Source organism: Neolamprologus brichardi, chromosome 12 (assembly GCF_056152115.1).
Source record: "Neolamprologus brichardi isolate AB-2024 chromosome 12, ASM5615211v1, whole genome shotgun sequence".
Classification (NCBI taxonomy): domain Eukaryota; kingdom Metazoa; phylum Chordata; class Actinopteri; order Cichliformes; family Cichlidae; genus Neolamprologus; species Neolamprologus brichardi.
The window spans coordinates 21,720,308-21,747,541 of record NC_142115.1 but is presented as its reverse complement, the minus strand read 5'-3'; the positions used below and the strand labels follow the sequence as shown (position 1 = coordinate 21,747,541).

Below are 27,234 nucleotides of genomic sequence, written 5' to 3'. Positions count from 1 at the left end.
AATTGCACATGATTCACATGTGTGCTTTTCACATGTCTTTACTAAATGCCAGCTGAATTTGTTTATTTACTTATGTTGTTTTTATTACAGCTTCTACTATCCTCTTGGCCAGGTCTCTTCAAAGAGAGATTTGAAAAAGGATATAACAAATGAAAATACAGAAAAAATAACACCTGCTGCATAACTCTCCAGATTGTTTGAGGTATATACAAGGGCTTGATTTAATATTAAAATTTGTTTGGTGATCTGAAAAACGCAAGTGTAACAAATATGCAAAGAAAAAAAAGAAATCAGGAAGGGATCCTTCATATTCACAGTCGTGGATATGAAGGATCTAACATGTTCTCCTGAATACTTCAAGGAATACCAAAATAATAGCACCTCAATTGCCTCTCTTCTTTTGTCTCCCAGTGCTAACATATAACATTCACAAACCCAATTTTCATGTACACATTACAGTGATAAGCACTGTATTTCCACTGCCTCCACAGACTGTGAAAGTGGGACCTCCACCATGTGGTCCTTTTTAATTCACTGATAAGTAATGACATATTTCCAGAAGGACTGATAGCAATCAAACTCCACAGTTTGTAAAAGACAATCCAATAAAAATTAAAATAGGGTTAAAGGAAATAATGTTCGGGCTACTGTAATGCAATCACCTGAGTGGCATCACCTGGGCACTCACCTCTGTTTTGCTGTGGGAAGTTGACACTTATTTGGAGTTGGTTTTGTGTGTGTTTCACAATTACTATGAGCCAATGGCTGCGTTTAGGTGGGGTTAACTGAAGGGAGGTGTATCTGACTGCACTTATTTTCTAGTCTACTTATACCCCACACTACAAACAGTTTTTCTGTGGGCCTACTGCATCCTGCTGCCTGAAGGCAGAGTTAGCTTGCTGAGGCTGGGGTAATGCCGACCTACTCCATACAGGGTGGTGGGTCTAGGAGGACAACCGCTGTGTCCTGTTGAAGTTACCAGTGTACTTGAGAGTGTTGCTGACCTGCAGCACAGCTGGGTCTGGACTTGGACTGTGTATATTGTCCTTTCTGCAATTGGGACACTGGACTCTTTCTCCCCCCTTAACTTTAATGTGACAAATACTACCGCCTACTGGTGTTGGCCAGAGGGGCCGATGGCGCGATATGGCAGCCTCGCTTCTGTCAGTCTGTCCCATGCTACAACTGTAGCTTGCCTCCACCAGTGTGTGAATGTGAGAGTGAATGAATAGTGGAATTGTAAAGCGCTTTGAGGGTCTCGAAAAGCGCTATATAAATGCAATCCATTAAATACTGCAGACAGACCTGGTTTCCTTTGAATTTAGTGAAATTTTAGACTAAGATTGACACTATTGGTCTTAGCAAGGGATTAGACCTAGAATTGATATAATAATGGCTGTAGGTCAAGAGGTAGAGCTAATAATTGGAAGATTGGTGGTTCGATTTTTGGCTGTTCTAGGCTGCATGCCAAAGTATCCATGGGCATGACCAAGTTGTGTTCACTGGAGTGTGAACGTTACATTGAAAGCACTTGGAAGAAAAAAAGGTTTTGTGTAAATGATGAAATTTGTATTACGTATTTTCAGCCCTCAAGTAGAGTATACTCTACTTGAAAATGCTACAGTATGTATACAATATGTTTTTGATAGACTGTAAGTCAAAGCTTGGAAAAAAAGAAATGTACCACAATTACACCACACCACAAGAAGACAATATTGAACAAAACACAAATGTAACCCTCCAGTTGACTTGAAAGTTAGCTGGAGATCGCTCTAAAGCGTAAAAGTGATGGTGTGACGGACCATTAGTTTTAGACAGGTATAAATATGTGAATAAAAACTGCATTTTAATGACGTGTCAAAGAAGCTCATAAAGAGCAAAGAGTCTAACAGCTAAGTTAAGTAAACGCCTCAGTGCCTCGCCAAAAATAGCACAAAATGACCTTCAGAGTTTACTGCAGTGCCGTTTGATTGTATACTGTGTAACTATGTTATGTCCACTGAAACACAATCAGAGTGTCCAAGGTTAACTTCCACTAGGCGCTCATCACGCAATCACTAAAACATAAACTGTACTTCCTATGGCTCTCCATAAGGACCTCCTCCCACCCAGTGAGAGCACACACACACACAAGAAAAAAGAAAAAAAAAAAACAGGATTGAAATGGAAACTGTAAAACAGAGATATGAAGTCCCAACATATCCCGTCATACGCATTTTCTATTCCACAGGTTGGTGTATAAATGACTTGTGTGGCGTTTGTTTGACGTGACACTCCCCCTTGGTCGATGGGAGGCCGACGTCACCCTGCCAGCGGAGGAGTGGATGGCCTGTGCAATAAAAATACATGAAGAGAATTGAGGAAAAGGAGAAGATTGGCCGGGGGAAAAGCAACAACACGGCTGTTATTCCTTTCTTCACGTTCCGCTCGTGAACCGTGGACTTGAGCTCTCTTCTGAGGCGCACTGGGATGTTTTTTCGCCTCTCTATCAAGAGCTCGGGCAGAAATGCTGTGTTATGTGCGGCTTTCTTGGCTTTTTGAGCGCACCGAGAGAGATAACTGTACTGTATCCCAGCCTAGCGGATTGGAGTGAAAGTCCGCCATATTCTGCCTTACCACGCCCGGGAGTCGAGCCATTGGAAAATAAACGGACAGCCTTATTCATGCGTTTTTCTTGTTGCCCTCATCCGCAGACGGTAACCTGAACGCGAGGGATTTCGTTTAATGAAAAATATCAACATTGACGACTTTGAAGAGAGGGTGGCCCGGCTCGGATGACAATGCTTAACGAGATCACACTGAGCAGTACAGAGGATGTGTCTTAAAAGGATCTGTTGATCATATTGAGACGGGAAAGCAGATTACACCAATTAAGATTGCACAGATATTCCACCGAAACCGCTTTGGACTGTTGTTTTGAAGCTGTCGGGAGGCCCCAGAAAAGCGAAGCGAAGCAGGGGGTGGGGGGGTCAATAATTTCTCAAATATCTAATTTTCCTTTCCACCACAATCTGTGCGCTGTTGGGACTCATTATAAGGGCGTCCACGCGTTATTTCACCACCAGTAGGCCTGTATGAGGACGTTATTTGGCATTCACAGGCCTGTTTTTTTTTCTTTCTTTCTTTCTTTTCCTTTCTTTCCTTCTGCCCCTGAAATCTGGATGAATCACTGAGAGGGGAAAGGAGTGCGAGTTTTACAAAAGGAGAGAGAATGACCCTGGAATCCATAATGGCGTGTTGCCTCAGCGAGGAGGCGAAAGAAGCCAGGCGGATCAACGACGAGATCGAAAGGCAGCTCCGCCGGGATAAGAGGGACGCACGCCGGGAGCTGAAACTGTTGCTTCTCGGTAAGCTCGAAGGGGAGAGCAATGCCAAGCCCGCATTCCTCTCTCACTAAAAATGCCTTTGTCGGCTGTAGGGAGTGGGGGTTAATGGGGTTTCCCCACCTGAGTGAAGTTTGGGTGGTGGGGTAGAACTATCTCGGTGTTATGAGTCGAGTGCACAGATTGGCAGGTCAGCAGAGGGAGGAGATGCTGCCCAGTAAGGCCTGCATGGCTTCCACTATATAAAAAAAACCACCTGATTTGAATAACTGTGACTGGCTAGTGTCGAGGAAACAAATGGGCGCTAGCTCTCCATTGACTCCCCCATGCTCTTTACAGGTTTGACAACAACCTGTGCAGCCCGATCTTAAGGGGCCCATTCAGGCGGTGTGCTTATAAGAGTGCGGCTGGGCCAAAGTCTGCGCTTTATTGGACACAATCAAGACAGTTTTGCAGCTTAACACATGACCCTGGCAATCATTATATCCCAGATATCGATGTAGAGTGAAAGCTTGGCCACTTGCTGTCCTATAATATGTATAAACCTATGTGTGATGGTATGCTCCTGCATATTATATTGTGGAATTTTAAATTTCCAGACTAACAGCAGTATTTGGTGCAATACAGTAAGTAATGTATCATGTTTTAATAGTAAAATTCTAAATTGTTATTTAAATTCTTTAAAAAAAAAACCCTAAATAATGACATTGGTAACTGTCTTTGCAGTGTTTGGTTGTAAATGGGGGAGAAGGGGGCAGATCCTGTTAAGCAGCATTAGTCATACTGAAGAAATGTGAGGAAAACAAGTCATCTACTTACCATCCCGGTTTTAATTAGATTTTCAACAAAAAGCCCATTAGATGTGATGACTGTGGTCCTGGTGAGTGGTGCCAGAAACCTCGCTTCCTGATCTGCTGCTCTCCTCACTTAGTTCCTTAGAAAATGCAAGAAGGCAATGGTCTAAAGTACATTTAGGCCCTTAGATCGCAACATTGCCTCCCGAGTGATGCTTAAGAGGGACTGAATGAGAGAAGTTTACACCTTTGGCTGCTGGTTAAAACAAAACAATGACATGAATCCTTCTTAAATGGATTTGAAGGAGCTCACTGCCACCACCCTTGTTAAATAACTGTGCTGCTGTTGCCCCTTAATCTCTCATAAGACACTACAAGTTCATTGTGCAAAATCATAAGCAGTCAGTGACCTTAAACAACAAAGTGTGTACTATTTGAGGGCAGCTGTTTCTTTAATCTTTAGTCAGTAATGTGTGAAAATTTGCCAGCACAAAGTGAAAGGGTAGGCTGTTGTATTTCAGAGGGATTTACTTTACTTTAAAAAGATATAAAGTGAAATGGAGCATGATTATATAGAGACAGGAAAACAAGAAACAGCAGCACAGATTTTAGACGGTAGTATAGACTTTTTTCTGCTGTGTGGCTTTTTCCGGAGTTATAAGAAACATCTAAGGTTTGAGCATGGAGAGGCCGATTAGAGTATGAATAGGAAATGTGTTATGCTCAAGGCTAACCTAGGACAATAGACCTTATTAATCCTTGTAGAAAGTAGCGGCATTCATAAATACAATAGGCAGGCATATGCTTGAGCATCTAAAGCAATCCTGGATAAATGAACCATTTTATTTTTGGACCTGATTCAGTATATCAGCTCATATGCAGGGCTCTCAGTTCACAATGATTGTTTATTTATTTATTTTTGTGTGTGTGTGTGTTAATGCACACAAATACCACTTCTATTACAAGTGGTCAAGTGAAACAGAGGGAGATGTGCATATGTGAAGATGTGTGCTCTATATGACTGTGTCACCACAGATGCTCTATGAACTATTATACAGTGACAGGATACTGGTATTCAGTTTTTCAAGCTTGCTAATTGCTTAATTTCCCCAATGAATTTGACCACTAAACTCTCCAAGTCAAGTTCACTAGTTTTCAGGATGACCATCAGTGGGCTTTTCAGAAATCATCTTGGCTTTTAAAACGTCACTTATAATCTTTCAAAACCACTAATTGCTTTGTGTCTACTGGGATTGTGTATGTTGAAACACAGGCTACACAGCAAATGAGAAGATTGCAAGTTTTTAATCCATTCCTCAAGTATCTCATGTCCATTAAGAGCTAACTGGATAATGGGAATGTTCTGAAATTAACACTCATTTAACCTTATTGGATGTCTGAGAATACATTACCAGCAACAGTGTAGATGAGTTGATTCAGTGGGAGGAGGGCTTGATATGTTTCTCTTAAAAGCTGTCAAGTATAGATGTTGTTTAATGATAGGTCAAATACTGGAGAAACCGATGGATTCTCTCATATAAGTGACTAATAAAGACTCTCTAGTTAACAAAACATTATTCTTCATAAAGCTGAAAAAAAAAAAAGAAGAGCCGGGTAACTTGAGCAAAAAACCCAAAACAGTCTATTGTGCCTGAATATTTCATCCATACATCTATCAATCAATTTATCCATATCCATTCCCTGCTGCTTATCTGGGTTCAGGTTATAGGAACAACTGTCTAAGCAGAGAAGTCCAGACCCTCTCTCCCTCCAACCGCTTCCTTCAGCTCAGCCTGGGGGACAGAGATATAATCTCTATGTCCCCCAGGCTGAGCTGCTCTGAAACCTCTCGGTAGTACGTGCCTGAAACACCATACTTAGGAAGCGCCGAGGAGGTAATTTAGTCAGATGCCCGAACCTCCTCAATTGGCTCCTTGCGGTGTGGAGGAGTAGCAGCTCTACTACTGAACCTGTTCTGAATGACTGAGCTCCACACCTTTATCTAAGGAGAGCCCAGCTACTCTTTGGAGAAACCTAGTTTCTTCTGCTACCATCTCATCTACAGTCTCATTCTTTAGCTCATGACCGTAGGAGAGGGTAGAGACATAAATCAGCAGTTTTGCATTCAAACTCAGCTCTCTCTTCACCACTACAGACTGTCACGGCATCCACATCGCTGCAGACATGACCCCAATCTGCATTTTAGTTTCCCCAATCAACTCTCGCCTCACTAGTGAACAAAATCCTGAGATACTTAAACTCATCCACTTTCCAGCAATTTGTTTCTGATTCAGAGTTGTCATTCTTTTCTGGTTGAGAACCATTGCATCGGACTTGGAAATGCTAATTCTCATTCCTGCTGCTTCACAACATCTCATCTTGAAGCCACTCAAGCAGAAACTATCCATCACTTGACTATGCCTAGAAATTGTGTCTATAAAAGTTACAGTTAGTTACAAAAGTTAAAAGTTAGAGTTATTGGCAAAGTCCAGCAGTCAACCGGGATGGAGTCCAGTTTATTAGCTGGTATTATACATCGAGCTCCTTCTGCCGTTGTACAGGGACCTTTCTTAATATTAAAAAAAAGTCTACACTGGATATTGTGCTTTATTTTAAACTTGAATTTCCTACATTATCATTGTTGAACTGATATGCCCGTGACCAAAAAGTTTCTTGAAGTAGTTGGGGCAAAAAGCTTTAGAGTTTGAGTGCCTATAGTTCAAGAAAAGTGCATACTTACTACACCTCTTTTTAGAAGCACTGCATTTTATCGGAGTTTCTCACATGACATCATGTGCACATCACTCAAGATTTGTCCACAATGTATGATGCCAGGAAAGAATGTGTATTCTCCAACTAGTTGGTAGTGGTTCATTGAGGTAGCTGACTCTCAGTAAGTGAAACTGGTTTCTAAGAAAGTGCTGCTCCAAAAACCTCCTAGTGATTGCTTTGGTTACTAGTAGATTTACATGACTAAGAGTTTGCAGACAAACGTGAAAAACTACAGGCAATTACTCGCCATGCAGTACTAAAACTTAAATAAGTGTGATGCAAACCGGAAAGGGTGGAGGTTCACCCTCAGAGTAAAAGATGTGTCTTTGCACTGCAACTGGTATTTTTCAAAATCTACAGTTTTTACTTTGAAATGGTTTCCATTTATGGCTTCTGTTGCACTTTTCACAGTTTCTCTACAGGTTGGAGAGTAGCAGGAGAGTATTTTTAGACAGGTCTGCCTTTTTATGCAAACTACAGGTAACCGCAGCAGTATGCTACCAATCAAAGTAATCATGTTTTTGCCAACTGGTTGGGGAGTACATGACCCATCTGTCATGTACTCCCTGTCATGTAAAAGGTGGGTCCTATGAAAAAATGAGGGTCACTGTCCATTTCTAGATCCTAGGCCTGTAAGAGTGGGCCTTTTAGCAATCATTTAATCAGTGATTGCTATCAACCTCATGCAGCCACTTTAAGCCACCTGATGAGTTCTCATTTTTTATCTTAATAACTATTGGTTGCCATGGACCAGTCTCTAAGCCTGTGTGACTAGGACCTTATTCACTTTAGCCTATATAGTCATCACGATTGTCATACAGCCAATATGGCTTACTAGTTAATGTCATGTGGTTAGTGGTCTTGGCTGTGTATACCTCAATAGTCAAAACTGGATTTAGTTTTGACTATTGCTAAAAATGTTTTGTTGAGGTCAGAAGAGAATGACCAGACTGTTTCAAACTGTTAAGAAGACAACAGAAACTTAAATAACCTCTCGGTACAACCAAGGTGTGCAGATGACAATCGTTGAATGGTCTACAACAGCAGAAGACCACACCAGGTGTCACTCCTGTCAGCAAAGAACAGGAAAGCCTATGATTCACATAGACTCACCAAAACTGGTTAACAGAATATTGGAAAAACATTGCCCTTGTCTGAGTGTTTTTCTGTTGCAACAGTCAGCTGTCAGTTAGAATTTGACTTTAACATGAACCTATGGATCCATCCTGCCTTGTATCAGGCTGGTAGTGTAATGGTCTGGGTGATATTTTCTTGGCATTGAACATGACAATGAACTCACTGTATTCAAACGGTTTCTGTATCCCAATCCAATAGAACACCTTTTGGATGTGGTGGAAAAGGAGATTGAGATCATGGATATGCAGCTGACAAATCTCAGGTCAATAAGGACCAAAATCTCTGAGGAATGTTTCCATCACCTTGTTCATTCTATGTCAGGATGAGTTAAGGCAGTTCTGAAGGCAAAATCATCAGAATCAGAATACTTTATTGATCCCTTGGGGAAATTATTTAAAAGGGTCCAACCCAGTACTAGCAAGAGACAAGTGAGTGTATATGCAGTAAAGACTTTAGCATCATTTTATGGAAGGGGGCAAGATTAGTGCCACGCATTTAGTGTCTGATCCAGTATGAAATATGATCACAGTCTACTCTTCCGTTCTGTTATTGTTTTTAAATAATGGCCAGTTGGCCTTTGAACTGCTGGGTATATCATGTCATCTTTTTTTTTTTTTTTTTTTTAGCTTTGTACTCTATTAGATATTTTAGAAAATTGTCTTAATTGGCACATAAACTCTTGAATTATGGCAGGAACAAAAACCTGTTTTGTGTTACATTGCTGGTTTAAGTTTAATTTAGTTTAATTTGTAGATTAATAATAGATACCACTAATAATAGACCATTCTTGTTTTATCATTGAGGTCTGAAGCGTCTGTTGACTCTGAAATGGGTTAAACATGACTAATTATTGGGCTTGTCTACATTTGCTAAATTAATTTAAAATTGCTCAATTACAAAAATGGCACGACCCAGCTCCAATCCTTAAGGGACCATTGAACCTAGTTTTTGGTGCTTGTCCCCCTTTACACACTTTCACATGCATGCCGAAAATTAATTTGTAGACAAGTGGGATGGACTCGAAACACAAGATGCCTTTACAACTTAGGTTATAGATTTACCTCAAAAAACACAAAAGATATATCCTAGAATGTCCATTTTGAACAACCAAATAATTTTGAAAATCATTGCATCAGTGCTGGTGTGACTGGGTGAATGAGGCAATTTGCGTAAAGCGCTTTGAGTGCTCAGAGTAGAAAAGCTCTCTATAAGAAATAGTCCATTTACCATGTTGTGTCATGGCTATGACTGAACAAAGTCCAGCCCTACTTATAGCGCACATGGTTGTTATTGTTAGGAATGCCTAAAGGTGTCTTATGTTTTGATTAACGTATCAATCAGTGTTTACGTCATTTTTATTCATTTCAATGTCATTGTTTAGCTTCCAGATTTTATGATAGTTGGGTCCACTTTTGGACAATTTTTCAAAATTTTGCCTCCAAAATTGATTTTTAAGTCAACGTGGATGTGATTGAAAGGCAACATTTCTACTTGAGATCAAGTGACTGACTTGGCCATTGAAGAATATCCCATTTCTTTGCCTTGAGAAACCTTTGGGTTGCTTTTGCAGTATGTTTTGGGTTATTTTCCATTTGCACTGTGCCCGATCAGTATTGCACCATCTGATTGAATCAGAGGAGATAGTATAGCCCTGCACACTTCACATTTCATCCTGTTGCTTCTATCAGGAGTCTGATTATCAATAAATACTTGTGACCGAGTCAACAAAGTCTATTCAGTGAGACAAAGACTTCAGTGAGACTGATTGTTCTTGAGTTAGTTAGAAGTTGTATTGTAATCAAGGAAACAAATGCAGTCATGCACTTTATTTGTTTTCTGTGGTCTTTCGGGTCTCTTGGTGTATCTGAGCTTGTCAGTGTACTCACTCATTTTAAGCATGTACTGGGATTGTTGTCAACCTTTTATTGAGAATTACAGTAATTAGGTACCAAATGCAAGTTAAGCACTTGGAACCAACTCCAGATCTTTTATACGCTTTTTGACTTAAAAGTATTCGCAATGCAAAAGTGCTGAAGAAATTGAGAATATGGTTTAATAAGGCAACTTGATACACCCCAGTAGTTCTACTGAATTCATTTTTCTATGGAGTGTTTTGGCTCTTTTCAGTTCCTGCCATTAACACCAAATTGATCCGACTCCTATAGGAGTGATTTTCTTTAGAACCGTTAAAATATAAATATACCGTTTTATTGTTCAAGAGTTTTAAATTCTCTTAATAAAGTAAGGTTTATTTTATGTACTTCCCTGTCATCCAGTTAAGATTGTTAAACACAGTGAAATCCCTGGTCTGCAGTGGTAGTCCTACTTACAGCAGTGTTCAGTTATGCACATGTATAACTGACCATAGTCAGTCATAAGGAACTAAATAATGAACTAAATAATCACTTATCATTTCCTGAAAGTATTTACACTCTTGCATTTAGTGTTCATGTATATTTTGAATACAAGATGCTGTTAAAATTAGGGAGCTTCTGTTATTTGGTTAGTAAAATAAATTAAATGTAAGAACTCCTATCAAAGTAACTGAGAGGGAGAAGATTGAAATCCAAGTCTGTCACTCTTGTAACTGTACAACAGCTGAATAGTTTTCGCTTTCAAATTTAGGACCAAAGAGCGTCTGAGTTTTGTTAAACTCTCATTAGTAGCAAGGCTGAAAATCAAGGTCCAATAATCTATGCCGATGAGGAACAAATCGAAAGTATTTGTAAAAGTGAAACTGGCACTCAGCCTTCGTGTCTTAACTCTACTTAAGGTGCTGCTAAGAACTTGGAAGTGAATGACTTTCTTTTTCACTCATAGAGTCAGTTTAAAATGAGGTACATTCTTAAAATGTCTGCGCACTGCAGACAGTAATGGAGTTTGGCGAGTCTTGAAAGCACAAAGTTCAAGACGTCATTTGGCCAGTGAACAGGAGAACTTTTAATTATCCTTTTGATACACTTAAACCAAATAATAAGCACATCTTAAGTGTGAGTCCTGAGTATCTTCAAGTCAGGTTTTAAATGTCCAGAGTATTTAATAATTAAAGGGAAAGGAAGACTGAGCAGCTTGTTTTTTTTCCCTTTGGTCTTTTGTCTTATTGTGCTTTTGCTTCTGAGTCAGACAACTTTCATAGAACCTGCGACATGGCAGATGTAATGCTGATCCATAGACACCATTACACACTTGGGTTAATCTGGGGTTGCTTCATCGATTGGAAACGTGACTCAGCAGCCACTAATGGCCAGAAGACAATCATACAGAGCATATTTTCTGTCTCCCTATCTTTTTCAGTGCCTGTTATACTCATTGGTATAATGGAAAAGATCCATTAAGACAGAGATGCGGTCAAGCGATTATGATTTCTTTTCGAGTAATTGTGTACAAATCTATGAAGTAATGTGTATAAAAATATAGTATTCTTGTAGGAGAGTACCTCACGTTTTTTCTGTGACAACCAGGAGGATGTCATCGGCATCCATCCATTTTGCTACCACTCATATGGATCCAGCTAGGCATGCTAGGCAAAGCTGCCAAGACCTCACTACTCTCCACCACTAAAGTTCTTTGGGGGCTTTCCCATGCAGGCAGGCCGGGCAGGGTCTCCACCCAAAGCATCTTACCAAGGAGGTACTGAGAGTGTATACTAGACCAATCCTGGTGATTGGGATCCTCACCCAGAGTATCCACTCTACCCACCTCAGACTCTGAGGTGCTAATTCTGTCACCCACTTCACTGGTGTTAGGAAAAAATGTTTTGAATGTTTTATTGCTTATAATTAGTTAAAGAATTACTACCCATTATTTAGGTTATTGTAATTGTTAACTCCCACTCATTAACTGGAACAACAAGGTAAATAACACTATGCTGTTTGGACAGCAAATACAAATCCAAGTCTAAATCATAAAGCATAGGCTTGTATGAGTTTTGCCTTTCACCCAATTACAGCTTAGATGGGCTTCAGCCCCCAGTTGTGACCCTGACCTGGATAAACAGTTGAGAAAATGGATAAATGGACAGATGTGGTTTTCTTTGCTTTGTTTAGTGGAAAAGAAACCATATGCATTGTGGTATTCATCAAATTAAGTTGAATATGCATGGAAAGACAATGTATGCTAATACCTTTCCTCAAAGCCACATTTATTAATTTGGAGAATGATTGCTACCTGCCTGCAAGCTTCTATTGGACTACACTAGAAAGCCTGCTTTGGCTTCACTTTTGTTACAAAGAAGTGCAGCATATTCAGACTTCTATAAGAGAGACACTCAGTTAATATGCACTGCAGCACACATGCAAAACATACATGTGCACTCCTTTCTCTTGAAGTTATCCAAGAGGTACTAATTAAGACTGTTCCACTGGTCTGCCAAGATTCTCAATGAACGAAAGGGAAATCACACCCCCAGTTCTTCACACCCAAATAGTTCCTGTCACCGCTGAGAGGACAGAGATGTTGTTCTTGGTCTGTCACCAGACTAAGCAAACGGGCTGGGAGTAAGAGTAACCAGCACATAATATCATATGTGTGAGTGCATGAGTGGATGCGTTCATATGTGTATGTCCGTGTGCATGTACTGTTCATCTGTGTGTATAAATGTTTATTCCAAGACAGGATGTTGTTGCAAAAAGCCACGATTCATCTTAGGATAGGAAATATCCCTATACACATATTTATGTTTGTAATTCTGCAAGAATCCCATTCATTCACCATAGTTACTTTAATCAGCTTTTCATCATTAACAATGGACCCAATTACTGGGTAGTGTAAAAGGGGTTGCTAATAGCTTTGTACCCATAAGAAAATCATGGGTGATACTGAACATGGACATTTGGCTTGGATATTAAGCAGTTTATAAACTACATAGTAAAAAGGTTTTACCATCTGATTGTGTCCATATCAAAGTAGAGCAAATGAAGCAGGTTATCTCTTACTGTCTGCTATAATGGGAAAGAGGTAATTTCAGACAGTATCCGACTTGATTCCTCCAGCACTGTCTGAAGTTTGAGGACTGAGGACTCCTTGATATGCAACACGAGTATGGATATCGTCTTCAACCAGCAGTTTGTGTTGCTCCATGTCAGGCTGTCTCTGTTACAACTTTATAAAGTAATCCTGCCTGTTTGCTTGTTCAATCTTCCTCCGTGATGTGAAATATAATAATGCAGCTTGAATAAAAAAGGCTGTTAGACAGCGGCGCTTCGGCATTTTTAAAAAAAATAATAATTTTTTACTGTGGGTGGATTGCTGTGGGGTACAGGTAATTATGGAATGTGAATGGAAGAGTGTAGTTTAAAAAAACGAATTTAATGCCAACATCACAAGTTTGTTTTTGTCATTTTCAATGAAAACAAACGCTACACTGCAGAAGTCTATATGGATTTTTTTTCTTTTCTTCTCTTGAAATGCTCTGACAGCCAAGTAAGGATCTTGCAGGGTCCCTTCTTTTTTTGCTTTGGTTTACAGCAGCTAATTATGATCTGCACTTGGATTTCAGATTTGCCCCTATAAATGAGGCAAATGCAGTGCAATCAAATTTATTTTATATCCATACAGCTATGACAATCTCATGGTAAGGACGTTGTACAATCAGTGCCGCCTATGTTCTGTATTTAGATCACTGGCTGTGCAAGAAGTCTCCCCCTGCAAGGTTTTAATGCCTTTTCTCTAGTTAACAGTAGTGGATTAATTTTTAACAGTGAAAATAGTCTGAATGTCCATTTAAGAAGCATGACTGCCGACACAGGAGACGATACGCGTCGTCTGGTTAAATGACACTTTGCACAAACCTACTGTATAAATAAACTCTGTGTTCCCTTTTCCTGTGTACTTTCTCAGGCACTGGGGAAAGTGGGAAGAGCACATTTATCAAACAGATGAGGATTATCCACGGAGCCGGTTACTCTGACGAGGACAAAAGGGGCTTCACCAAGCTGGTCTATCAGAACATCTTCACGTCCATGCAGGCCATGATCCGAGCCATGGAGACGCTCAAGATCCCCTACAAGTATGAGCACAACAAGGTAAATGGATTCTTTCACTCCAGCTTTTCACGTTCTCCAACTTAAATGGCAGTTGATGGTGTCAAATAATTAGAGAGAGAGAGAGAGAGAGGCTCTACGATGTGTTACAGTGTGCTTGAGTATTTTTAGAGGGCCGTCTATCTTATTTGTAACAGCCATCCATAATCATTTCCTGTCCTTTTATAGACTTCCTGTGTCCTTAAAACACTAAAGTACTCATCACGCCCTTTTGAGTATTTGTGTTTGCGTATTTCCTTGAAATCTACACATGCATATATGCACACCATCCCTGCTTCTACACTACTACCATACCCCACACTACTCGCTCAAATTTCACCTTGCTCTCTGTACTTAACACTTCAGCAGAGCCTCTTTGTTGTAGAGGAGTTACCCTGGTGTTCACAGCTTTGGGAACTGGTACAGGGAGTTTTTGCTCAAAGTTTCTTCCATGTGAAAGTGACAAATTAAAGGAAATGATGCTTAGGAGTCCACACCTTGGCACAGCTACTGTGGTCTTCAGTTTCTCTGTGTCAGACTACAGTCCAGGCTGATGTTTAAGGAAAGCCTTTTTTAGAGATGTTGTGTTTGTTATGTCAGTGTTAAAATCAGGTGTTTTATTCATAATGCACAAAACCAAATGTGCACTTTAATGTGAGAGCATTTTTGGTCTGTCCCATTTTATCGGCGTTGTCATTTCCCTAAAATACATGTGCAAGTAGACCACTGGATCCCATCCATTCCATTAGAGGGGTGCAAAGTTTTTTGTTGTTTCTTTTTGGAAACCGCTTTAAGCGTTGCATAATTAATACTGATCTGGACAGCTTAGAACTTTTGACTGATTGCACAGTTGCATCATTTATTTGTATTTTAAAGTGAGATGTGTTCACCCAGGTAAGAGGGTTCCACTACGTGTTGTTCAATTATGTTGGCGGTTTTCAAATAGCACGGAAATCTTAGAAAGTTTGAATAACAACGCTATTCTACAGACATTAAATTCGTAGTGCAAAACAACACATCTTTTCCCCAGACATGCAGACTGTAATGAACGAGGAGCCCAGCCACTGCTGTCGACCAAGCGCGCATTATATGACAATCAGTGCAACCTGCGAGATTTAAAATGACATTGCAGCCGTGCATGTTTATGCAGATGTGGTGCACGGCTGTTTTCGCTTCCCGTCTCATGTGTGCATTTTCATGAGGAATGAAACTGATTGTGGTATATCAGTTATGCATTTTCACCATTATTTTGCCCACTTTAAACACTATAATTCAGAATATGCTGAATAAATATAATGCTTTTATGCTCTATTTTTATGAAACAAAATGCAGGTGGGTTTCTGCTTCAAAATTTCTTCCCAAGCTTTTGGTTCATTGTACAGTTCTCATTCCAGTTTACTGCCATGTCTTGCACACTGCACATCAGCCATCTAATTTATAGTAACAGTCAATTTGAGGTTGATGTAAAAGTCTTTTAGGACTTGTACTAAAGGGTAGAACTGACTGTCTAATGAAATCAGAGCTATGTGCACAATGGAACCGTGTAACCTGTCATAATTTGTACCCAACATCCCTCTACTCTCATATACATACGGGTAAAATGGGAAGTATTTTATTCTTGACAAAAGAATTGACTGACATCACAAGGGAAGTGAAAATGAAACCCGTCCTTTGTGTTTAGTGTCTTTCTGGGCTTTTATAGTAAATGTCACACTCACAGTCTTTCAGGCCCACCCATTTAAATAGGCCTCAATCTTCAGACCCCAGTCTTCACATGTCCGATGTATGCACGTCTCAGTCATGTACTGTAACTGTCTCAGACTAGGTGATCCACACTAAAAACAGAAACTGTGTTTGTGCTGGACTTCAAGGCTTGTAGTGGCAGGTTAAGAAAAAGGTCATGCTGTGTCTGCATGTAGACAGTCACTGATTTGTAAAGGTTCAGCACGAGTGGTTAATCTGCTGGTAAAAAGACTTGTTCTGTGGCTTTATTTATGTTTTCAATCTGCCAGTTCTACAGTCAATCACACAATCTCTGTAAGCAAGGACACTATTTTCTGGTTGTGTCAAAGTACTGTTTACCATTATCTTCACGAGTATCACGTGCAGTTTATTGACAGGCATTCTTGTGTGTCTGCTAATGCACACACTTTTTTTTTCTTTCACAATCATGAATTCAGTCTGACTTCAGTTAGAATGCACTGCACTGACTCATATCTGTGTCATCACAAAAGATTTACCCAGCCATATTACATTTAGGAACTTGCTGAATGGTTTTATCCAAATAAATATGACAACTGCAAAGTTAAAAGTAAATCTATTCTTTACATCACTGGTGGGGCTAAAGCCACCGTAGACAATATAATTGATGAACATATGTCCCATTTTGAAGCCTCTGGATGACCTTCTTTTGTAGTCTCCATTTGGTTTAGAAACTGAATTTTAAGGAGTGAGTCTGAAACTGACTGATTGTCAGTCATGAGTTGTTAGCCAGTGAGTGTATCCCAGAAAATCCTTATTTCCAAAACACAATATGACCAAAATTTACAAAATGGACAAATATTTTGATTTAATATGACCTGAAATAAATGATTGCGGCTGTAAACAGGAAACGTGCTTACAGAGTTTCGAGTCAAGAGCTGTTCTTTATGAGACCAGAAAAGTATTTGCAATCACACGCCTCGCCCCCTGGTGGCCATCGACAAAAAATGCAGTTTTAAGGCACTACTGCATTGTCTTAAGATTCCACAGCTTTAATTGAGCTCCCTTGTTTAAAGGACGTCTAACCCCACTTCTTTTATGGAGGTTTTTGTCCATATTACATATGGAAAAACAATACAATTTAAATTTAGAAAAATGGATCCCTCCCATGTACCTCAGAGTGGTTTGTTCTGTTATTTTTACCCTGTTTACAGTTAGTAAAGTAAAAAAGGAAACGTGAGGCACTGATATTTACATTTACCACACAGTAAAATTAAACATATTTAATATCTTCTATTACAAGCATTTATTAGCACATTGTATCACCATCTTGGGTGGGATCTGGCAACCTCCAATGTGCATCAAGTCCTAACTCACGTTGATGGAGGCAGAAGGTCTGTTCATCTTAAAATCTGAATAGTTTTTTGTTTCTGTATTTCACTTATGATTGAATTTTCAGATTCAATGCCTCCCCAATTCACACTCATGGAAGCACCCATGCATGACATACACAATGCAAACATTACGTATCCGTCCTAATCACCAGGAGTAGCTGTGCTGCACTGTTGCTCAACACTTCAACTTCAGTCACGTGTTGATCTCTTGCCATGGGACACAGCAGAGTTTTAGTGGGAATCTGGGCCGACAAAACTTTCCCCTTAATAGGCCCAGTGGGATTTGTGCTTCAGATATTAGGTCCATGCTGAGCCCGGGGTGCTAAGAAATTTCTGCATATAGAATAAGCGAGTGAGAGCAGAAAATACACCAGTGATAATTAGGACTGTGTAACCTGTGCAGTGATTAATTTGTGTGTCTGTGTGTGTGTGTGTATGTGTGAGAGATACTGAATGCTTGATAAAGTTTTGATAAGTTAAGTTTCTGTTTTCCACCAGGCTCACGCCAACATAGTGAGAGAGGTAGATGTAGAGAAGATCAACAAGCTTGAGAATCCCTACGTCGATGCAATCAAGAGCTTATGGAACGACCCGGGCATCCAGGAGTGTTATGATCGAAGGCGGGAATACCAGCTCTCGGACTCTACTAAATAGTGAGTACAGCCGACAGCCGTTCAGGAAACAGGCGTCAAACTGTTCAACAGATTTGTAAAAGATCTCAGGAAAGAGATTTCTAGTGTCTGTGAGGTGCTGGATTGTTTTTACTGTCTGCCTCCTCAGTTACCTGAACGCACTGGATCGGATCGCTGAGCCAGCCTACCTTCCCACCCAGCAGGATGTGTTGAGGGTTCGAGTTCCAACCACAGGCATTATTGAATACCCATTTGACCTGCAGAGTGTCATATTCAGGTGAGATCGGCTTGTTATTTAAAAAGTGAAAATGCAGTGCTGTGTCATTATGTATAACAAAAGTTCACTGAAATGGTGTTGTATGACTTTGTTAGCTCCATCAAGTTATTAAGATATTCTATCAGCTGACCTCAGGAAAAGGAAATGAAAGTAAACAAAGTGTTTTCGAGATAGGCTGTCAATGCAGTGAGAATACATGAGTGCACTCACTCTGTGAGAGTTTGAAGACTCTCAAGTAACCTGTGGACTCTACTGCCTTTAGAAAGAGGTGCACATCATCTGATGATTACACTTACAAGTAAGACTGGGGATTAATATTTTATATGCAAGGAGTTTGATAAGCTTATAAAATATTTAAAAAGAATATTGTGCTTTGTTAATGCAGGTATTAAACTATACTCGATACGTAATGGACTCGCAGGTTCGCCTTTAAAGTTTATCAGATGTTTTCCTGATTATTTTATGTTAATAATCTGATTGAAATCCACTGAATATCTGATTCAGAAGTGGTCAATGTCATCATCACATTTGATTTGTCTTAGGCTTTCCCTTTATTAAACAACCCACATCAAGGGGATTAAATCAAAAGGACAACCACACAGACACTTCCTGTGCTTACAGTGACGTTGTTCTCTCTCCTGCCATGGCAGGATGGTGGATGTCGGAGGTCAGAGGTCAGAGAGGAGGAAGTGGATCCACTGCTTTGAAAACGTCACGTCAATCATGTTCCTGGTAGCCCTCAGCGAGTACGACCAAGTTTTGGTGGAGTCGGATAACGAGGTGATTTGTCCTTTTATTTTATTTTTTTAGAAAGACCAAGAGAAATTTCACCAAACTACCGAGAGATTAAATGGTTTAAAGGATGCTCTTATAAATTCCCATTTGAAAATCCTTATTTCATGTGACATAGGAGATTAGTTGTTTGTAAAGATAAAAGCTTTCCCTATTTAAAACAATGGAAATCAGGTTCTCGGGCTGCTCGGTGGTGCTCCAGCTCTTTTTCCTTGTAAATGATCAGCCAGCTGTTTTGAATGCCGCCTAAGGCCACGTCTCTTTCTTAAGAGGAATCGATGTGTCAGGGGTTTTTTAAGTGTATTAATGAGCAGGTGTGCGTTCATATGTGTGTTGTCTGTTGCTGTTTTGTTTTTTTTCTCGCGCCCATCTGTTTTCCTCCTTTTTTTTTTTAAGCCTGCATATTGTGAAAGTAGAAGACTGACCAGCTTCACGACCTTTATAATCCAATAGCATTTGATAGTTTTTATTATATAATATAAAATAAGGCATTCTGCTTTGTGCTTTTGATAAACAGCAGCACTGAGAGGTGTAAGACTCGCTATGAGAAGGGTTGCTTGAAATCAAGCGCGAGGGAGAAATTAAAAACATGATTGCCCTACTCTCTCATCTTTACTGCTCTCCCTCTGGTGCCGTGAAACGGTTATTAAAATCTGCACTTAATCAGGTTGAAGGACTGGTTTTTAATTAAGAGACTAACTATCTCTCTGTTTTCTTTCTTTATTTCTGTCCTTCTGCCCCCTCCCCTTCACATATACTCTGTGTAGAACCGGATGGAGGAGAGTAAAGCTCTGTTTAGGACAATAATCACATACCCCTGGTTCCAAAACTCCTCAGTCATTCTGTTCCTCAACAAGAAGGACCTGTTGGAGGAGAAGATTATGTACTCTCATCTGGTTGACTACTTCCCAGAGTATGATGGTGAGTATTGAATGATTTAAGAGTGCTTGTACCAAAACACTGACAGAGCTTACGCGAAGCCCCAAAATCAAGACTGTCGAGGTGTTTTTGAGTAAAGACCTCATATTTTGTTTAACTCTTAAACATGTTCACAGATCACCTGCTGTGCCATTATTTTTGTTAGGCTTCAGTCACGCAGCAACTTCCAGTCAGGATGGAAAGATGTGAAGTCCCCGACTGGATGGTGAGAAGTGGCGGAGGTAGCTAGGTGAAATAAATCACCAAGGGGCCCTGTTGATTGCGTCGGTCAATAACAGATGTTCGTAGCTGCCCGTAGATGTAGAAATACTTGCAGAGCGGTCGTAAAACTTGGAAACAAGTGTGATTCAAACTGGGAATAGAGGCTGTTAGTCTCCAAAGTAAAAGTGCCTCATCACTGCAACCAACTTGCTTTCAGACTTTTACTTTGAAGGCAAACAGTCTTGATTTCCTGTCTGAGCTGTGCTCATAGTTTCAGTATCATTTAGCAAGTAAATGCCAAGCTTTTGCAGATAAGTCGGCGTCTTCTATGGAAACTACGGACGGCCGTGGAAACCTGCAAAGCAATTACAAGGTTTTCGGTATAACAGCTACACCTCATTACGACCGTTTTCACCTAGCCACTGCTAGTAACTGCTCACCACCCAGTGACCGGCGGTTGTCAAGGGGTTCATTGACAGCTCTCCATGCCAGTGTGACTGGGGGTCCATTAGAACTAGTTTGTAGAGCTAACAGGTTAACCATGGCAGGAAATTTCTGCTTACAGTATAATATCTGATACACAGCTTTTAATGTATCAGAGTAATCTCTGCTATTTTCTTCATTTTTTTTATTACACATATTTGATTTAAGGAAATAAATGCCAAAAAAAAATTTCAAACTCGAGTGATGCAGGTTTCAAGTGCTTTAAAGTGGCCCTTTTGTGCTAATTTACAAGATCATAATTTTATTTCTGGAGTGCACTAGAACAGATTTAATATGTAATTCTTGCTCCACATTATTTCCTGTCTATTTAAAGGCCAGATATGATTGGTCACAATGACAAAAGCATTGAGTATTTCTCACGTACTGCATCATTGGTGCTATTTCTAACTCTGTATCTGAAAGATCGTTCTAACTGTAAATGTAACTTTGAGCACAAACATTTGTAAATGGGGATTTTTAACAGATTACAACGTCTTGGATCAAATATAAGAATTCAAGCAGTGCAGAGAGTTGATGGAAAAATGTCTTCAGCGTGACAGTTTGTTTACATTAGTCATACATAATTTGACAGCATTACAGCAAACAGTGTACTACGCTACCACACTGTGCACCATGGACTAATTGTATCTGTATTTTACTGTTGTGGGGACATGATAAAAGTACATAAAGAAAGTGTTACAGCATTCAAAGCTCATAGCTTTGGTATTTTAAAGTGTACAGCTTTAGAAAGAAAAGAAAATAATGTTAGACTGGAGCTTAACTGGTTGCCCCATGATATTCTCTTTCTTATGTATATCTGTTAGTTTTGGGTGAGCCTAAAATTAAGCCACAGAAGAGAGGTGTTGACTATAAGTGAAGCATTTCGTGCAAACATTTCTTCTGGGAAAATGTAACAGTATTTGCTTTGAATTTTGGCCTTTGTAGTTTTTTGCACCAGAAACGTACTTATAAGATCAGTAATTTGCGCTCCTGCCATTGACTCAGCATCACTCGCATACATGTAGAGCTTTAAAAAAACAAAGTGTACCAAGTAACATATAATATGAAATGTGCACAGGTAGAGATTTGAGGGCACGTCGCTATACTGCAGTGAATAAAGTTTTCTAAGTACTACCTGAAGCTTCACAATGTTTTTAGCTTGAGCTCTAAGGCAAATAAAAATCTTGGGCTGGCACACCTGAGATACAGTCGTGGTGCATAAATTGGAATGATCCGACAAGTGTGGCAGGGAAAAACCATGAAAAAAAAACATGGAGGATCTCCACACTGATATTATGAATGATAAACAAGCCGTAGTAATTTATAGCTGTGCATATATACTGATCCACGATATTCCCCCATGCAGGTCCACAGAGGGATGCCCAAGCAGGGCGAGAGTTTATCCTCAAGATGTTTGTGGACCTGAATCCAGACAGCGACAAGATCATCTACTCTCACTTCACCTGTGCCACTGACACAGAGAACATCCGTTTCGTCTTTGCAGCCGTCAAAGACACCATCCTGCAGCTCAACCTAAAGGAGTACAACCTGGTGTAGAGCAGGGCAGAGCAGGGTGTTCCAACTGCGGGCCCTCAGCACACACTGACTGACGCAATCTGTGAAAAGATAGATCATATATACACACACACATTAAAAAAGAAATCTAATGGTTGCATAATACTAATTTATTTGCTGTCTGCTGATCTCTTGACTCCTCAAGGGGTGAGCGAAGTAAATGTTATCTTGCTATTTAAGAAGTGATGAAAAAGCGGGGACAGGATATTCGCGAGGGTTGGGTGGAAGGCGCTCAAATGAATGCAGTGTGTTTCTGTCCCTTCTGCCTTTTTATAAAAAAAGAAGAAGAAAAAAAAGTTTGAATTCCTTTTTTTTTTTAGCCTTCTTCCTTACCTGTTGTTTCATTCTGAAGCTTCATCACGGGCGTTTACCTGTTTGCCCAGCAGGGAGTGATGAGTTAGATGGCTTCATTTTTTAATTTATTTTTTTTAATCTGATAGACTGATTGGCAAGTCTTTTGATGAGTAGGCAGAATTTGTGATCTCTTTTAAAATGATTTAAAATTCATTTGATATATGCGAGTGGCTTAGATCTTTATTAATCTTACTTTGCATTGGCTTTTGGTGTCATTCAGTGAGTCGAGCATGTGTTTGGAGGGAACAACCCAAGTCGTGTGTCAAGTGACGGTCGTGTCATGGTTTTCAGCTGTCGATAGAACCGTTCAGTTCAGAAATGTGAGTGAAAAAGGCTTTGAAAATTAAAAAAAAAAGAAGGAAAAAAAGCTTTGAGCATCAAAGTGGGGAAGCACACAGGGACTTCTGCTTTCTCATGTAAAGATGAACCATGGCAGCGGTCACTTTACACAAACTGAAGGGAGCCGAGGAGGTAATAATTTATCAGACGATATGTTTAAATGGTTATGTTCAACTGTGCCACATTAACGCTTTTTATTATGGTAACATGTATATTTATTGCCAAATGCCAAAAAAAAAGAGTGAATGAGTGAGAGGGACAGAGGTCCAGACTCCACAGCTGTTCACTGAAATGAAAAGTGTTGCAGACAGGAAAGAGCAGGGCTCACTCACTGACTCTACCGACCCGACGTATCGACCCTGGAGGTTTTCTTTTCTTTTCTTTTTAAAATACATTTTATTTCATATTTTTTTTGAAGTGTTCAACACAGTCTGCGGTATTCTTCCCCACCCCCGACACACCGACCCAGCATCAACTCACCTGAGCTACAGCGAGCTCGTGGGCTCTGAAAGACAGGGCAGCTACACCCGGTGCAGCTACACCCGTTACACCAGTTGAACTGCCTAAAATTATCCAATCACAACCTTGCGCCGTGGGCTGCAGGCCCCTCCCTCCAAGCCCGCGCCAGCCTGCAGACTTATCGAGTCGCCTTTTAGCTGTATCTTTGTAATTGTCCAATCACAGCCCGGCTGTCTTGACTGTTGTAGTTGAATAGCAGTGGAGAGTAAATCTGGCTAGTTCCTGTGTGAAAGGTAGTGTCGACGTTCAGTTGTACCAAAGTGAGCTCTTCTTGTTTCTAATTGGCATTTCTGATCTGCAATCCTTCATTCCCCGACTTACTTTGAGTATTTTTTTTATTTCTTTTGTAACACTTCCCTAGATCATAAGCCTGTAATTAACATTTATTGAGGCATAGTGCAATTATGAATGCTATAATCATTGTACATACATCTCTCTCTATATATATATTGCAGCATCTTTGTTGGCTTTTTAATCATTACTTTTTTGTTGTTTTTATTTGTTTTGTTTGTTTGTTTTTTGGCAGATTGAATGTGCGGTATTGAAAATATGTATCTATGTAATTGTATTGTATGTCTAATGGCTAATTCGTTTGTGGAAGGAAAAAAAAGTTATTTACATGTTTGTTTTGATTGGTTTTTGTTTTGTTTTTTTTGTAAGAGGAGAATGTAAATTTTGTGTTATGGCAGTTTGATTTCTCAGCGACGAAACATCGTTCAGCTTCAGAACTGCAAAAAGAGGAATATTATTATTCGAGAACAGATCAATTGGTGTGCCAGTACTAGCCGTTTTGTTAAATTGATTTTTATATGGGAAAAAACACACAAAAAACCCCAACTGCAAACTGAATCTGATCTACAGGGCTAATTGTAATAGTTTAGTTCTTAACTGGCTTCAGGAACAGAGCGCTCGTCACATACGTGTAATGACGTCTTCTCTCACCCATGTCGTTTACGTTTCGTTTCTTTTCACCGCTTTTCAACCAGTATTGATTAACAAGCCTTGCACTTCCTGCACACTTCTCATCTCCACTTCCACTTCCACCACCACCAAAACCAACCTGCCTCCATTTGTAGCCAAACTGTTTTGTAGTGCAGGAGCGGGAGGTGCAGGCAGGCTGTCGCTTTGTGTCTGATTTTTGATAAGAAAAAAACTGTGTTACGAAGTTGTAATTATCTTTTTGTTTATGTTAATCGATGGGAATGCCAACATGTTGTTTTTCCCCTATTCTCCCAGATACTGTTAAAAACTCAGTACTGAGTCCGTGTACACAAAAGTGCAAGAAATGACTTAACCAATTGGCCTGATTAGCAAGGTGCTTTGTTTCATTTTTACTTGTATTATATTTTTTTTTACTTCATTTCCACCTTTGATTGCCACAGTTTCACCAGAATGTACAGTATTATTTTAGACTTTATTTATGAAACGACAGCATAAGAGAAAAATACAGTTCATGTGTACATATTGCCTTACTGAATAAGCTGTGCCTCTGACGTCCCATGCGAGGCACCTGTGTTTTTTCGAGAAGTGAAGCTAGTGCAGCCGATATTGTCCCGTTGTGCAGCTGGAGGATTGTTTGGGGGGTTTTTTGGCTCGGTGGTCCTTTCCACCGTCACTCTGTGCTGAAAAGAAACAGCTTTGAAGTGTAGCTCTCATGTAGCTAATGTCACATAAATACATGATATTTTAAGCACATTGTGACTGAGTTGTAATCAGAACACACTTTCTGTTGATTTCATGATGTTGTCACATCAGATTCTTGTCTTAAAACCCACAGCAGGGTCCGTCTTAAAGCACCGAGCTGCCAGATTAAAGCAGCATTTGCTCCTACGCATCAGGATGTGTAGAATGTGCTTGAAAAGGTGTCACAATCTGGACTCAACCCACCGGCGGCCACCTGCTGGGTGTTGTGGTTTTTTTTTTTTTTCACATTTGGCTGTGTTTTGGCGTCTACCAGCCACTCTGGCAAGTTACCAGCCCTCGTTTGGAGGTCCTGTTGTTTTCAGGTATTTCAGCTGGCTGGTGAAATTCCATACATGGATGGTTGAGTTTGGCAGGTGACAAGTTAATTTTCAGTCCAGTCCTCGGTGTACTTGAATTCAGTGAAGATCTTACAGTAACCACTTATCAACAGCCAGGCCTAACAGGACTGATATTTGGGGCCAGTTTGTGTCAGATGTTGCCAGGGATGAATGTTTTGAAGCTGAACTAAGATTTCAGCTTCATCAGTGCTAATGATCTTCAATTATAGATTTGCAGTGATATCTGATTTTGTTTCCCTCCTGTCAAAAGGTGGCTGTTCACACAAACCCTGCTACTTAAAGGGACAATCCTTGCTTCAAAAATAAACTAAAATAAATAAAAAAAACCCCCACATTTTGCTTTCAGCATACAGAACAGCAACTGCGCGCTTATGTGAGCCTTAAAAAAGGATCTCGGATCAGCTGAGATTTCAGCTGATCCGAGATCTCACGTTAACGTTTAGATTTTGTCAGACAGTGAATAAGAAATATATCGCAACTTGCGGAAATGCACATTATGGGCTTTGTCATAAATGTGAGCCATGCAGGACTTGTTTCCAAGCTTTGCGAGTGTTGGTGCTCCTGTCATTGTTTGGAGTGAGCACACGTGAGCTATGCTGAGCCTGGATTTTCCCCTTTAAGAGAGCCAAGACTCCAGCTGACGTTGACATGGTGACACACATTGTCGGCCACCTCCGCTGCTGTTCAGAGTTCATGCAGTATGTTCAAGAGCAGTCCAGTGTTGTGTACAGTACACTGAGAACTACAGGGTGGGAGGTGGGAGTGAGAGTGGGGGAAAGCAACCCATAAACTCTTCTTTTACTGAAGTGTCAGACACATCATTTTTATTGCTTTCAGCTGTTTTTTTTCTTTTGGGTTTCTTTGCATCCGAATCCTTAATATATGAAGTTTGATGACCATTTTTGAAGTAGTGTTATGATGATTTCCAATCATAATTGTGTAAAATTGTTTCCTGTATTCATAAATTCGCACTCCTTCAACTTGTTTCTGAATGAAGCAACATATTTCTTTTCAACTCTTGTTGACTGTGATTTTTAAAAACCCTTTTCCTGTGATCACCTCTACACTGTAGTTTCATTTCGATGTTTTTGAATATGTTTGATCAGGTCACCCGAGTGGTTTTGAATTTTAAATACAGTTTGTATTACAAACTTCTGCCACCACCAAGAGCGTAGTTTAAGCGAATCTTGTAAAGTAGAACTAAACCCTACAAAGGCCAGTTTAATGGACCGAAGATACTGTAAGGCTCACCACTGAAAGGATGAAATATGAGGTCTTTTCCTCTGTCAGATGGTTAAAAAAGATAGAAGGGGAGAAAAAAAATCACATGTGGTCTTAATTCACAATCTTCATTTTAAATGGGAGCGAAAACTTTGTTCTAAACTGTTCCCACTACATGCTCAGCTTTGATGATAAATGGAGAGTAAACTGCCTGAAGACTGCTTGTGATTATTTGTTTTATCTAACACTAATTTACAACTTTAGTTGTTTAGTTTTTAACTTTTTCTGAGAAAAAGAAAAGGGTTGGTTAAGTTCAGGGTAATGTTTTCAGAGAAGGCTGTTTTATGATTATTAATGATAATCTGGGGCAATCGTGGCTCCACCAGTGTGTGAATGTGAAAGTGAATGAATAGTGGAATTGTAAAGCGCTTTGAGGGCCCCGAAAGGTGCTATATAAATGCAATCCATTATTATTATTATTATTATTATTATTATTATTATTATTATTAATGAGACCCAAAGAGCGAGAAATGTTTACTGGCTCTGTTTCGGGGAGAAACTTGCTTCTTTTAAAAGCACCATTTGAAGGGTAGAACACACTTGTTTAACTTCATATCCACAGTCTTAGTACTTCTTTCTTTGTGAACTGGAAAAAGAGTTTTCCAGGCATCTTAAAGAAAAAAAAATCCTCATATTTTAATTAGTCGTTATATATGTGA

The 27,234-nt window shown here is 39.8% G+C and overlaps 1 protein-coding gene across 1 annotated transcript; it reads left to right on the top strand.

The window, feature by feature from the left end:
• The first annotated feature begins 2,961 nt into the window (after window positions 1–2,961).
• On the top strand, window positions 2,962–26,309 carry LOC102790374 (guanine nucleotide-binding protein G(q) subunit alpha). The gene is made up of 7 exons (XM_087849173.1): window positions 2,962–3,347; window positions 13,865–14,049; window positions 17,640–17,794; window positions 17,922–18,050; window positions 18,701–18,830; window positions 19,610–19,763; window positions 21,832–26,309. The coding sequence occupies exons 1-7, from the start codon at window positions 3,212–3,214 to the stop codon at window positions 22,020–22,022; spliced, it is 1,080 nt and encodes a 359-aa protein (XP_087705299.1). The 5' UTR covers window positions 2,962–3,211; the 3' UTR covers window positions 22,023–26,309.
• Window positions 26,310–27,234: the final 925 nt, after the last annotated feature.